The sequence below is a fragment of the Mytilus californianus genome, unplaced genomic scaffold, assembly GCF_021869535.1.
Source record: "Mytilus californianus isolate M0D057914Y unplaced genomic scaffold, xbMytCali1.0.p SCAF_13, whole genome shotgun sequence".
Lineage (NCBI taxonomy): Eukaryota > Metazoa > Mollusca > Bivalvia > Mytilida > Mytilidae > Mytilus > Mytilus californianus.
Window position 1 is genome coordinate 18,357,432 of NW_026262615.1, and position 14,909 is coordinate 18,372,340.

A 14,909-nucleotide genomic window follows, 5' to 3' on the forward strand; every position below is an offset into this window, starting at 1 on the left:
AGATAAGGAAATCACATGAAAGTTTGAATAAGGGTATTAAAAGTTCACCATTGATCAATCAAGATCAATAACATTGGTAATCTACCAACACATACATGTACTCTTTAGCTGTGTACACTAAAACACAATGGCTTCATAATTTATCTTAAAAATTCCAATTTCAATTGTACAGTGATGACATCCTTTGAAACAGTTCATACATATTAAATGGATTCGGGACATAATATAAGCATAATGTCAGTTTGTACGGAAATAAATTAATAAGATAAACATTTTATGAAAATTTAATGACTGTTCAATATTGACAACTTGTCAAGAATATATTCATTCTTGCTTTGTTTACTTATTTTGGTTTCAATACATTTATCAATACTTGTCCTTGTAGATACATGTACATTTGGTGTACATGTATTGATGCCATTTCACAAATAAACATCTCCCTTTTGTCAAACAAAATCAATGTTCTTACATGTATCCACAATACATGATGATGTATTCAGGGAAATAATGTATTTCAGAATAAAAAATGTCTCTATAACCTCTGTTTCCGATGCATTCACAATTTGTTCCTTCAGTGTGTCGAGTAACTTCTTCTTTTGTTGTAAGTTTTCATACATGGCTAACAGCTCTTCTCTGTCGAAATTCAGAACTTTCCTTTGCTCCTACAAATATTTGTAAAAGTCTGGTAACGGCACTACAATTTGCCCGTTCTAATCGATTTGAGCTTCGGTAACTCCATTAGTCACGATACCATTAATGTGGGGATGATTTTTAGATATCTGACTCTTAACATAATAAACAACAGCTATTCAATTTGACTTTTTACTAGTTACTAATCAAATTTAAGGCAACGTTGCCGATGTGGCATCATACTTGGGATACAAAGGTAATTCGAGTCGTAGCCGGTCCTGCAGCCTTCTCAACAATACCACTTTGGTTATTGTTAATTGTCAGAATAATTGGTCTTTTTGAGGTACAATGTACCTTTGGACGTGAGGGCTTCCATGAAGTAAATATATCCCCCCAGCTACATTTTTGTACATTATAATAGTAAAAATACAGACATTCATTGACATATACAAATGTATCTATTAATATCATATTTGTTTGTTGTTTTGTAAATAAGTTAAACCATTGGTTTTTTCATTTGAATTGTTTTACATTTTGTTATGTCAGGGGCCTTTTATAGCCGGCATATGATATGGGTTTTGCTTATTGTTGAAGGCTGTACAGTGACCTATAGTTGCTAATATCTACATCATTTGGTCACTGGTGGATATAGTCGTCATATTGGCAATCATACCACATCTCCTTATTTTATAAAAATACTTTTAGCTGGCTAAATGACAACTTATATATATGATTAAAGCCATCAGATAGTTTACACATTAAAATGTTGATAAATGCAGTCCTAGGTAGATTTGGACTGATCAAAATGTTTTCCATAATTTTAGTTATATATAATCTGGGAGGTGGTATACACATTTGTAAATTGTACCTAATACAACAAACCCTAGACTTGCTAAATGTCCCTTCGTAATCTTCTTCTTTTTTTTTTCAATTTTGCCCCTTTAACAATTTTACTGCTATAACTATTTAGAGATTTCCATTATACTGAAGGCTTTTCTCCAAGGGCAATCAGTATACTGGTAGTTTTCAGTAAACATATAAATTAGTAAGAAAGAAATAAAAGAAAGGGAATTGTAGCAAGTCTAAACAAACCCATGGATGTAATTAAAAGAAGGAGATGTGGCATGATTGACAATTGCATTGAGAAAACTATCTAGTAATCTACCAAAAGAATAGAATTTTTAATTTAATCATTATGAAAAGTTTTTCACCTTATAATCTATATATATTCACCAATTTTGAATAGCTGTTTGATCAGTGTTAATCTACATGTATTTATCACCGTTAGAATGTATAAAATACACGTATATTTGTATATGCATTGTATGTGCCAAGTTAAAAGTTCAGTAAAAGGTCAATATTATATAAACACTATAATAGACCACAAAATTTCTGGAAAATTGCTACATGTACTTAATTCCCAGTTAAAATTGAATTTGTAAGGTTGTTATTACCAATCAGTCCTGAAAAAAATGCTATTTTAGGCAAATAATTTCCTTCAACATAATATGAAAATTTACATTGTAAAAAGAAAAACTCAAAGTTTTTTTCAAATGTGAATACTAAATGGATGAAAAGAAATACAAATTACATAAATTTATGCGAGTGTATCAGAGAAACAATTTTTTTTAATTCCATAGCAAAAAAACATCAATGAACATTTGTGATGAAATGAACTGTTGAATACTTGTGTGTGGAGTACCAATTTTTTATAGATTTTGTTGTACATGTACATTAAAACAATGAATTTATATACATGTACCCAACAAAATGTTAATTTCCTATTGATTTATCATATGCTAATCATGAAACCACGATTTAAAAACCCACCAACCAACCAATCTTGATTTTCCAACAAACCACGGAAAGTGGAATCTGCAAAATAAAAAATTATAAACATAACTCCAAGGTAAATTAAAAAACCTTTCAAAAATTGATGGGATTAACAACTGTCATAATCCTGACTTGATACAGACATTTCCTTGAAGAAAATGGTGGGTTAAACCTGGTTTAATAAAAGAACTTTCACAGTAATTGAAAAGTAATTCATAATTACATGCCACCTGGCAAAAAAGTAATGAATTCCATTGTTTAATTACCCCAGGTCTGAAGCTTATACATGTGCGCACGATACATTTAACATAATGGAAATGTATTTACAAGGTTGTTATTTATCTATCAGACTTGTTTTGTTGTGAAAAACAAATCATTATTTTTGCCAATCCCACCTAACCTAATAGTATTAAGTTATTTAATCTGAATTTCTTTTGTGAAGTATAAATAATTAAGCTTTAAGCACTTGATTTAATGAACATGATTAAAGAATCCTATACTTCCCATAAAGAAAGAATTAAATAAAGGAAGTCCAAGAGACCATAGTTTTAATTAAGAAAATATTTTAAACATGTTCTCCCGTAAATGTACATACATGGTCACCCCCGCATCTTCAATCATAATAAACACTGGACTTTAAGCAACCGACAATCAATCAATCGTTTATAATAATTATTTAAGAGGACATGAAGAAGGGGGTACATGCACAGAAGAACGTAAAATAAAGTGATTTCCTGATGAATGTAAAATACTTTACTTTTTCCTGTTTTAAGGATGTATTTCTGTCTATTTCCATTACAGACTTCAATTTAAACCTGAAAATATGTGAAATAAAAATGGGCAAATGGTGCAAGAAATTACCCTTCTTTGTATGATAATCTCTACACTTGATTGGTTGTTTTTTGCTTAATGTCCAGTGGCAAATATTTCATGCATGTTCAGGACGAGAACACATTGAGAATAAATAAAACATGTAGGTCCTGCAGTAGGAATCATCTGGAATAAAGGTCAGGAAATTTGGACTGCTACTGAAAATTATGGTGTATTGGATAGGGACAGAAATTTTGCCTTGCAACAGGCCATCAACAGACCCCTCAGAGAGTTGTTGCAAGAGTCTATTACTTGATGACAAAAAGAACTTAAATGACATAGTAAAATGTACATTAAATTCAGTACAGAATAAGCTTTAGGGGCTTTTATAGCCGACCATATGGTATGGGTTTTTCTCATTATTGAAGGCCATACAGTTGCCTATAACTGCTTACATCCACTTCATTTGAACTTCGGTGGATATTTGTCTCATTGGCAATCATACCACATCTCCTTATTTTTATATTTAGATGTCTTTTGGTTATTTATGTCATTAGGTTGATGTCTCATTGAGATATATCCCTCATCTGTTTTTATTCACACTTATAACTCTGTAGTATTGGAATTCTTTGGTTTTATTGAGGTCACTAATAAAGCTCTCTAAAATAGAATACTTGTTGATACAATTTCAATGAGCCCTGTATAAAACCAACTGGAATGATCAATGTATACAAACACACTGCCATAATGTATACAACTATATCTATCTTAAAATAAAGTTACAAAATGCAAATATGTTACAGGTTATTTAATTACTTATTGAAAAAAGTCATTGATTTTCTGATGCTTTCATTTTTATTAAATTGGTATCACTTTATAAGCATTGACTGGCAAACAGAACCAGTATAGAATTTTTAGTTTAATATCTGCAAAAGGTCACACAGTTTACACCACTGCAGCCGATAAATTGGTTGTTGAAAAAATCAAAACAAAAAGCGAATGTTATTTTTATCTATAGGCTGTAAATTAAACTGGTTGATTCATTATTCATGGTTCATGGTTATAACTGAATTTTAAGCTTTAATCCGATACTGCTAATTGGATAGTTTTTTATGTATTTTATTTTTGTCTTTTTCAGTTATACACAAATTGAAGCACCAAGTCCACGACGGAGAAATCGCCATAGTAATAGAGATGAACGGGTAAGTTAACCCGTAATTGTACATGTATATTCCATTTACATACATGTACTATTTACAGGTTATAATGGGTTTTCTTCACAGGAGAAAACATTTTGTCTCAGACATTTTAAGAGGATATTCGGAATGATACTTATGTACATATCATAGAATAAATGCATGTTTTCAATATTTTATCTAAATTTTCCTTTCAAAAGTAATTGAAGTAATTAATTACATTTGCCAAGTAATTGAAAAGTAATTAATTACATTGGTTAAAAAAGCCAAATGTAATGTGTAATTTAATTGAAAATTTTGTAATTGTTATTGAATGTAATTAATTACATTCAAAAGTAATTGAACCCATGTCTGGATATTCCCACAATGTGCTGCAGTTGGTCATCTGGACAAATTATATATTGAAATAGTGTAATTTAAATTTCATAATTGGTCATCAATCCACATATGCTAACATGCACTTGAGAAAAAAAACCCCAAAAACCCTAAAATTGAATTATACAGGATGAATGTACACGTATCATACAGAGTCCTTCAAAACTAATATAAAAAGAACTTCATGAGGGATTTATTTTTGCTAATTGTATAACTTAGATGAAATTGTGATAAAAAATATTCCCTCAGAATATCAGAAACTGGTATAAGAATCAAATCCTGAATACCCGTCTGAAAAAAAGAAAAATGTACGAACAGGTTTGGTTCTACAAATTGCAAAATTACACTCTATACACTTTACAGTACTCTGATTTTTGCATTTCTAATGAGCCCCTCAATTCTTTTGATCATATATACCTACTTTAACTAGGATGAAAATGTTTAATTGCAGGGAACTCTGATGTAAGTTTAAGCCCTTGGGAGACCACTTGACATTTATAAAATTATAAATTTATGATAAGGCATCGAATTGGAATGCTCTGTTAGTCTCTATGTATTGTCATCTGAAGGATTATGCCAATATATCGATGCCTCTCTTTGACACTTTTTATTTATAACTTACGATGTTCATATATTGTTGCATTTCATAATAGTTGTATGTTATCATCAGGATTATCTTTGAAAAATATCAATTTTCATGCAATTAACTATTGTTCAAAGCTTGAAGTATTGATCAAATCCGAATCATCTGACATCATAATTGCTGGATATATATTGACTAAATAGGGATCAGTTCAGGGAAAGGAGCAGTAAACTTGTGTTGAGTTTTGCCTTTTCACAGGCCTACAGTAAGCAACCTAAGTCCTACCTATCTTCTTGATCTATTCCCATGCAAGCTTTTATCTCATACAGAAATGGGGAAAGACCTAGGTAAGGGGAAGTACACTGCAGTTTGTGTAGATATTTCTTTTTCTGTGTGTCCTCAATCACAGACTACTATGTCAACTCAAGATTTTATCTCTTTTAGAATCAGCATTTAATTTTTTTAATGGATTTCTCTTGTAACTGGTCAAATAAAATGAGAACAAAACAAATTCTACTCTAGATTTGATGTCGTGATTAACAAGTTGGAAAATTTCAATGGTTCTGCCCCACCATGTGGCTACTCTCAACTGTAAAAGGAAACAAAATAAAATCCTGCTGATATCGAGCTATACTGCAAAATTTTGCAACATAGAATGTGTCATATAAATGAAAATTTCTTGTTTGATTGCTGTCTTATTGACATTAAGGTTATATCATCTTTTATTCATCATGATCAATGTCTTCATTTGATAATGGCGTCAAAGAGAAAATTGTATTATCATGATTATCTTGGATAATGATTTTGTGGTTTTGACAAACCTATAGAAATTTTTTATTTTGCTCCAGTTCTTTGGTCTGTAATGGTTGATTGTCTCATTGGTAATCATACCCTTTCTTCTAATGTTTATGCTGTAATTGGTGGCTCCCCTGGTCTACTGACATAACCGACAAAAAAACCCACAAATTACAAATCCACAGTTCTTGGAAAAGATTGTCACATGGTGAAGTTATCATCAAATAATTGTTTATCCTTGAAGTCGATATAATTTATGTGTCTGTGTTGACTATTTAGTTTAGAAATTGATTTTGGATTTTACTGTTTTTATAAGATATAATTACAAGAATTACAAAAATGTTAGTTTCTACACCAAACTACTTGTGGGGTCCTGTTAATCATGTTGTTAAGGACAACTATGACATATTTGTTTTAGACTCAACAAAAATGTTTGCTTCTGTGTTCAACAACTGCACCATAGTGTTATAGATAGAACATATTAGTAACCCTGACTCTCGGAAGACTGACAAATTCATTCAAGCATCGGTGTGTAGATTGATTTTTACTTTGAAATTGGGTCATAAATTGATTGTATCTATTTATAAAAGATAATTAAGAATCAGTTATGTTAACTTTAGAAAAAATAAACCAATAACATTTTTATTGAGAAGTATGAACCAATCTATTTGTCTTCCTCAAGAGAAACCACTGATCTATATTAGATAGTTAATTGTTTATCACATCAAAATAAACAAAAAATTGACACATTTATGGTTATATATATAGTTCAGTGCATGTTTTGCTAGATGCTATTATTTTTTTTTTTTTAATGTACAAAATGTCCATCCAGAAATGTTGAAGGTTAAAAGAAATTTTTGTTTAACCGACCATTTTCTTCGAAGAATGCCTGTACCACATAAGGAATATTAAAGTTTTTTTTCCATTCATTCTGTTGTTAAATATACTAGTAGTCAAGCTTTTGACTTTTTGAATTTACCTTGGAGTTTGGTATTTTTGTTAATACATTTTATCTGAGCGTCATTATATACTTATCACCAATAATTGTAATTTAAAGGTTATTTCTTATGTAACAAAAAGAAAAGTGTTTCAAACTATTATTTCCAGCCAGTTTTGACAACATATAATTAAGAAGATTTAATTTATAACTCTATGTACCATAAATTTTAACAGTTGGAATTTTCTAGAAGCAAGATATTTAGACATCAATAGTTGATTAAAGCCAGCGGAAGTTCAGAATGATCTTATCGATAGGAACCTTGTCAACAAGCCTTTTAATACCATTATCAATAGATTCCAATGCCTTGTCGCTAGACCAGCTTTTCTATCATTTCTGATTCGCTTGGATAGGTAACCCAGTTGTATAATAAAAAATCGTTTGATTATATTTTTTATTCATTATACAGTATTAAAGATTACTCATCCGTAATGATGGTCTAAGCTTATTTAATATTTTTAAATGTTTGAATATTGTGGATTGTAATATTAAGAATGCAAGGCGGAATTTACTCTTAACACTCTATAAAATTATGTAATTGAGTTTTGGATTATATTAGTTTGTAAGATATTTATTGTTCAAGGTTGAATAGATTTCTAAGGTTGTAAAAAATCTAAAATTGTATTTAAAATAATTTTCAATTTTAGTGTAAGTAAACACTTATGACTGTACAGTTTATTCTACTTCCCTGTTTAATACTGAATGAAAAATGTCTGAGGATGCACCCAGTATAATATATATATATATATATATATATATATATATATACAAGTCTAAATTGAAAACAACGTTCAAACCTATGATTGCGTTGGATAAAAACCGCAATTTTTATACGTGTGCATGCAAAACAAATTTCTTGGTAGAGGGGTCTAAATACAGCACAAACAACATTTTCCAAAAGACCAAAAAAGTGAAAAAGTATATTTTAACAAAACGCATTTGACTAGCAGGTCGAACAACGGATGTTCTTAAACCATATATATATATATGCATGAAAAATATTCAACCTATTCAATTACATTCTAAAAATGAATGTTTAGCAGTAAAAGAATCTGTCTCATCACTCAGTAACTGTAAACATTCTGTAATATGGATTTATATCAAGAAATGTTATTTTTGGTGTCAGTTATTTGTAAAGTTGTATTCCATTGGTTGATATATAGTCTAACCTTTGATTTTGTCAGGTTTAATGGACTTGCCCCTTTTTGAATTTACCTTGAAGTTCAGTATTTTTGTTAATGCTTTTTGAAACCAATATTTAAGAGTTATGTGGTTCTTCTTTGATTTTTTTTCAGTAGGTTTTCTAAATGCCTTGACTTTGTTATTCCTCTTATCCAGATGAAAAAGGGGGAAGGAAATTGAGTGTTCAGAAAACTGATTTAACCTTGCCACATGTTCACTGCCTGCCCTCAGTGATCAAGATACATGTAACTCATCAGTTCTTGTCGTTAGGTTATTTTAATGTACTTTTCTCTTAATTTTGTCTTAAATAAGGACAGATTCATGTAGAACTTGACACATGTAGGCACTTAAATGTGCAATAATACAGCCTACTTTTTATTTTGCAATGTGGTTTCGACACTGGTCAATATTGTAATTAATTTTTGCATTGGATTGCTGTCTCATTGTCTTAAATTACCCTGGGCAACACATCAACCACTATTCCAGAAAATTTTCGTTGATGGCAAAGATGTATTTATAGTTCATTACTAAACAAAGTATGAAAATTATATTTATACAGTTATTAAAAACTGAGATATATCATGTAGTTTTAATCATATATAACTTCTAAAACCAGTTGACATTGACGTACAATAAGTATTGATATTGTGTCCGTTTCAATTAGAAATTGATAGAAATTCAAGTTTATTCGGAGGGGTTCTAATGTAATATTAATATATGTTTTCTTTCACCTGGCTGTTCAAGTGTTAAAGTTTAAATGAAATCTCGTTGTCATGTTCTCAATATTTCAATGGTGTGTATTACGACCGCATTGTGCAGATCAATTTTTATTATAACTACAAGAACTTTAAAGTATATATTTGATAAAATGATAAGTAATTATTTTGTCATTATAAACTTTTGTCCAGTGATTGAAATGTATACTTTTTTTTCTAAAGAAAATATAATATTTGACGTTACTTAGACATTTTAATAGCAACGTGGGTTCAAAACCTTTTGGATACAATGTCAAAAATTGGGTTGTACTTCAGTGCAAGATTAAAAAAAAAGATAATTGTAATTTTTAAATTCATATTTTTATTAAAAGTCAGTTAAGTTTTTTTTGTAGTTATTAAACTAAAAATTATGATCAGGATGATGTAAAGATAAAGATAATTAATAATAGAAAGTCAGACTTTGGTCTCATATAACTAACATGATTAAGCAAAAACTTATCATTTTTGAAATGAGAGAATGAAAAAAAAAAAAGCATTCCACATATTTGCTTCAAAAGTTATTCAGGCGTATGCTGTTCAACTAATTGCTGCATATATATTCAAATGTACCCCAAAAAATAGTACCTTGAGTACATTTAGCTTATGCTCTATACAAGCCAAAAAAAATCACAGATTTATATGAAAACGTTCGTTTCATATTAAGTTTATATAAACTAAGACTTAAACCAGGGGTGGGTTCAGGTTGGATAGTGCCCATTAAGCAGCCCCCCTAAAATCAGGAAAAATATAAATTTAAGCATACCATGTTTGCTAAATGTCCTGTGGCAAATATTTCATACTTGTCAGACAGTGAACAAATTTAACATCATTTAACAAAAAATCCTGTGAAGTGTCAGTGGATTCAAAGGCTGGAAATATAGACTGCCTGTTGAAAAAGGGATAGTATATGTAACTATTGTTGGACAGATTAATTGGAAAGTGAATTAGAGGTTACACATGTACAAGACAAATGTAAAGAAAATCCCTGTCCCAATTTAGGAACCTTGTCAGTGGTATCTTAGTGTTTTTACATCGCGATGATCGTGAGGGCATTCCGATGTATTGCTATCGCCTAGATTTCCATTACGTAACTTTCGTTTTGGGTTTGTAATCGATCTATAAACATGATAAATACTTAGATATTAACGAGTGCAAAATAACATTCGTTATCGTTTGTTATAAATACATCTCTTCAAAGAATACTTATAACAATATTTTTGTTTAGAACATAAATTAATAATATGAAAATGTTTTGTCATTAGATATATATATATATAAGTAAAAAATCATTGATATGGTAAAGCATGCGGAAGAATATCTCAAGAACATTTTGCGACAATCCCGGCAAGGACCGGTAACTCTGCATGGAAGATTGTTTTTGCGGGAAAATATGAATGCCTACTCATATCCAATCTTTTAGAAAAATCGAATTTTGTATTTATTAGTTGGAGTAGTACTAGGTGCTGATTGTAGATCTTTGATCATTTCTATTAAATTTAATCACGATTTTTATAGACTTGGGACGTATTAGAGCTTGGTATATTGTAAAGATAAGCTTAAGTGTAAGTGCATATCCTTTATACAGAAATATGTCATTCCATTTCCTTTCATAATTGAAACACAAAAATGTACCCATTAGCGAAGAAGACATTCCATCACAATAAAAACTAATCTTTTTTTATATTTATATACTGTTCAAACCCATTTCATCACGTTCATGGTTGGATATCCCTTTCAAATAACCGAACTTTAAATGTAATAAGAGCCTAAAGGTGACAGTTAAGACAATTTTCCTTGCATACAGTTGACATTTTAAAAGTAATACAAGAGTAATTTATCATTTTGATCACATTTTTAATAAAAACAAATTTATATATCTACAAAGCGTGTGCTATTAAGGTGACCCACACCGGGTGGCAGTGTTTCTACGTAGACCTTGACAACCTTAGAGTGTATAACAGTGTAAATTATATAGTAACATGAATTATATTTGCAATGTGTAATTCTGTATTAGCCACCGGAGGTAATACTCGTCTGCCATTTATTTTGTCAGTAGGTTTTGGCATCTAGAATTTCCATTTTATATAATAGACATGTTTGACAATCGCTTGTTTGACAAACAGCAAAACAATGAGATTTGCTTAAGTAAAAATTCTTGGTCTGAATATTAATCTCAAACAATGCCATAGAGATTCCAAAATGAATACTCATAACTCTATAGATTGCACATTATTGTGAATAGTGATCCTTCAAAGTACAATTCATTTTATGTTCAATTTTTGGCCATAAGTGGAAATGGAAACTTTTCTAAATCATGCAATGGTATTTGAATAGTCATTTAATTTTTTGATGTTTTCTTTATAGTTTTGTGTGGAATATTGCCTGTCTTTTTTCTTTTGGCCACAGTGTAATTTGTACTTTGACTTTTTTGTATATCCAATATTTCTTTCTTTTGAAGTATATGTAATCACTACAATCACGTTAGATTTAGGTGATGAATGAATTATAATAAGATGGTTAGTTGATCCATAGTGGAAGTAAGCATGGTACAGAACATATACCTCTCTGTTCCTTAATTTTGTGGTGGGCTACTTAACATTTTTTATTCTTCAGGCTGTTTAAAAAAAGTTTTGAATACATGTACAGTATCAGAGTTTTAAAAATTTACACTTGGTTGTTTTACCCCGTAATAAGATTTTGACTAGATCCTAGCTTGAGAACACAGAAATTTTATAAATTCTATTTATTTGATTCACTTATCACACCTTAACATGAAAATCCTCTTGGATTCATGAAAGTCTTGAGACTAAGCTTTTAAATCTAACTTTTATTACAACTTGAAACCTTGGCTCAACACATATTGACAAAAGTTGGTCAAACTTTCACTTAACATACAGTGAAGCCTGCTTACACCAGTCCACTTTTGATAACATATTTTGATTGGTTCAATTTTAGCAGTTTAAAATTAGTAGTGAAATTTCACTGTATGTTCTCATACGAGAGTTCAGTTTTCAGTATGTTGCCAGTTGGATAATCATAGGTATCGCTTTACCGTTGAAAACTCCTTAGCAAAATGAACAAGGGCACGACCTCAATTATTTTTGTCGCTATTGTAACCCCCGCTGTCTCAGGTTGTTGAAGTCCAATCGTACAGTGTACACAGTTGTCGACATGTACTTGCAATTTTCTTTATTGTAATTGAAGTGCTTTACTTACGAATTAAGTTATTACTGTATATATCAGGATAGATAATAAATTATCTTACAATTCTAGCTTGGTGTGCCATACTGAAGTGTTAGGTATATTTACATTGGGAAAAGCGGGGTAAATTTGACATTCCATGTTTAAAGCAAACAAACTTGAGGGGCTTTGGAGTCTTAACAACCATAAAAGACAAACAAATGGCAAAAAAATTAAAAGAGGGATATCATAACTTAATTAACCCTTTTGATCTGGAAAAAAAATCTAGATGTTTCCAGAGAAAATTTAAGAATGTTACATCTTGATCCTCAAAGGGTCAGAATCTAGATTTAAATAAAAGCAAAGGTGTTGTAAAAATATTTACATCTATGACACACAGCAACCATATATATCACACTGAAGACATCAAGCTTTCAGCATTATACAGTCTTCCAACTATAAGCAAGATATTTTTATTTTCCTATTTGATTTGGAAAAATTTAACCCATTTTTACATCAGGACTTTTAACATAAAAAAATCTAGATGTTTTCTTTTCTAGGTTTAAAGCAAGTCTTGAATTAATTAATACAATGAGTTTGGTGTTAATTTCGAAATTTATGTGTGCATTTATTATTACAATTGTTAATAAATGAACAAAATTCAATGCAAATCTGTTGCAATTTTCACAAAAATACAGTACCTCTTCAACTTTTTATACTTCCAATTTTCAATATCTGACAAGGACATAAATGTATGTACATGTATATACATGTATACATGTATGTGGGAGCGCTTAGTATTCAAAATTTGCACATGATCACCAGATTTCTCCCCAGGGCCTTTTAGCATCATGGTAATGTGATGCTATATTGCTAGAATGTGATACTATCTGAAATTATTTTCATATAAATAGTAAAATTGAGAATGGAAATGGGGAATGTGTCAAAGAGACAACAACCCGACCAAAGAGCAGAAAATAGCCCATGGCCACCAATGGGTCTTCAACACAGCGAGAAAATCCCGCTCCAGGAGGTAGGCTTCAGCTGGCTTCTAAACAAAAATGTGTACTAGTTCAATGAAAATGGACGTCACACTAAACTCGGGGTTAAACATGTTTTGTGAGATCTCAACCCTGACCCCCTATACCTCTAGCCAAGGTAGAATAAACAAACACACAGCAATACACACAGTAAAATTCAGTTTAAAAGATGTCTGAGTCCGATGTCAGAATAGATAACGAAAGAAACTAAGCAAAATGACAATGATACATAAATTAACAAAGGACTACTAGCAGTTACTGACATGCCAGCTCAAGACCTCAATCAAACTGATTGAAAGATTATGTCTTCATTGTATGAGAATCAAGCACAATCCCTCCCGTTAGGGGTTTAGTATCATACCATCTTACCATGTTATGAATGTGATGCTATAGTTTCTAGAAACAAGATGGTATATCATTATTTCCTGTTTACCAGGATGTTATAAGAAATTTCTGAGTAGAACACTGATCACTCTTTTTCAATTCTGTAAAACTATTTTTATTAGAGCATTCAATTCTTAAACTTACATATTACGCTACAACCATGAGTTACAAATGTACATCAAGCTTAATGTTTGTTTTTCTGTGCATTGTTGTCACATTGTCATGGGAAGCAAGTGCAGTCATCAATATTTCAGTTCGATTGGGAAATAAAATATAATTTGGAATGCCTCTCGATTATTATCTGCCAATCAAAATTAGGGATTCTAATGATCATACATGAAATGAAATTATAGGTGTTTCTTAAATTTTTTGCACTTATTGCCCTAAATGTACCTGCATTGCAATGCAACCAACAGTTAATTGCTATCAGTAAGGATATGAAAATGATAGGCTTCATGAACCTTGGTTTATTTAGTAGAACTTTGGATCTTTAGAATATGGTGTAAGTAAGAGGGATGCTGAGAAAATATTGATTGAGATCAAAGGAAAAATGTTTAAGTATTAATAAACTAAAGGAAGCACAAATGACACACCTCTTTTTAGTAATTTTGATGTTGTTCCTCTGGCAGGTTTAACTATAATTATATATAGCTTTAAAGGTTATGCAATTTGTAAATGTTACAAATTTTAGTTTTAACCAAAAATTTATTCTATAATATATATGAGATTTAAAAAGAAATTAAGAAAAATTTCACATAAAAGTTGATGTTTATAACTTCATTTAAATCTGGCAACTGTCACTTGCAAATAATTTAAGATAATAAAAACTGGGTCTCTGATCATTTAACACCTTTATAGTATTCAATAAAGTTTTAAAATTTGTGAAAGTCTAGTTGTTTATTAAATTAAATTGTTTGACGAGAAATACAACTTCACCTTACAAGACTTTAAGTAATTCAAGTCGAATGTTGTTAAAGTAAATCGTTTTCAAAAGGCATGGACTATTTCTAATTGACATGTCAAATAATTGCATTTTTCAATTAAATCTGACCCTGGACATACATTAAGGACCTTATAAGTATGAAATTTACACGCAAAGATTTTAAAGATTTTAATTTTCAAAAGTAAAGAATGTTGACTTAGCTGTTA

At 30.4% G+C, this 14,909-nt stretch overlaps 1 protein-coding gene across 17 annotated transcripts in view; it reads left to right on the top strand.

Annotated features, from left to right (window-relative positions):
* LOC127723307 (doublecortin domain-containing protein 2-like) overlaps positions 1 to 14,909 on the top strand; it is a 130,239-nt gene that overhangs the window by 48,795 nt on the left and 66,535 nt on the right. For all 17 annotated transcript variants that reach the window (XM_052229865.1, XM_052229876.1, XM_052229877.1 and 14 more), the window contains exon 2: positions 4,412 to 4,475. In XM_052229865.1, the coding sequence (XP_052085825.1) occupies positions 4,412 to 4,475 (64 nt within the window). The remainder of the gene's footprint in view (positions 1 to 4,411; positions 4,476 to 14,909) is intronic.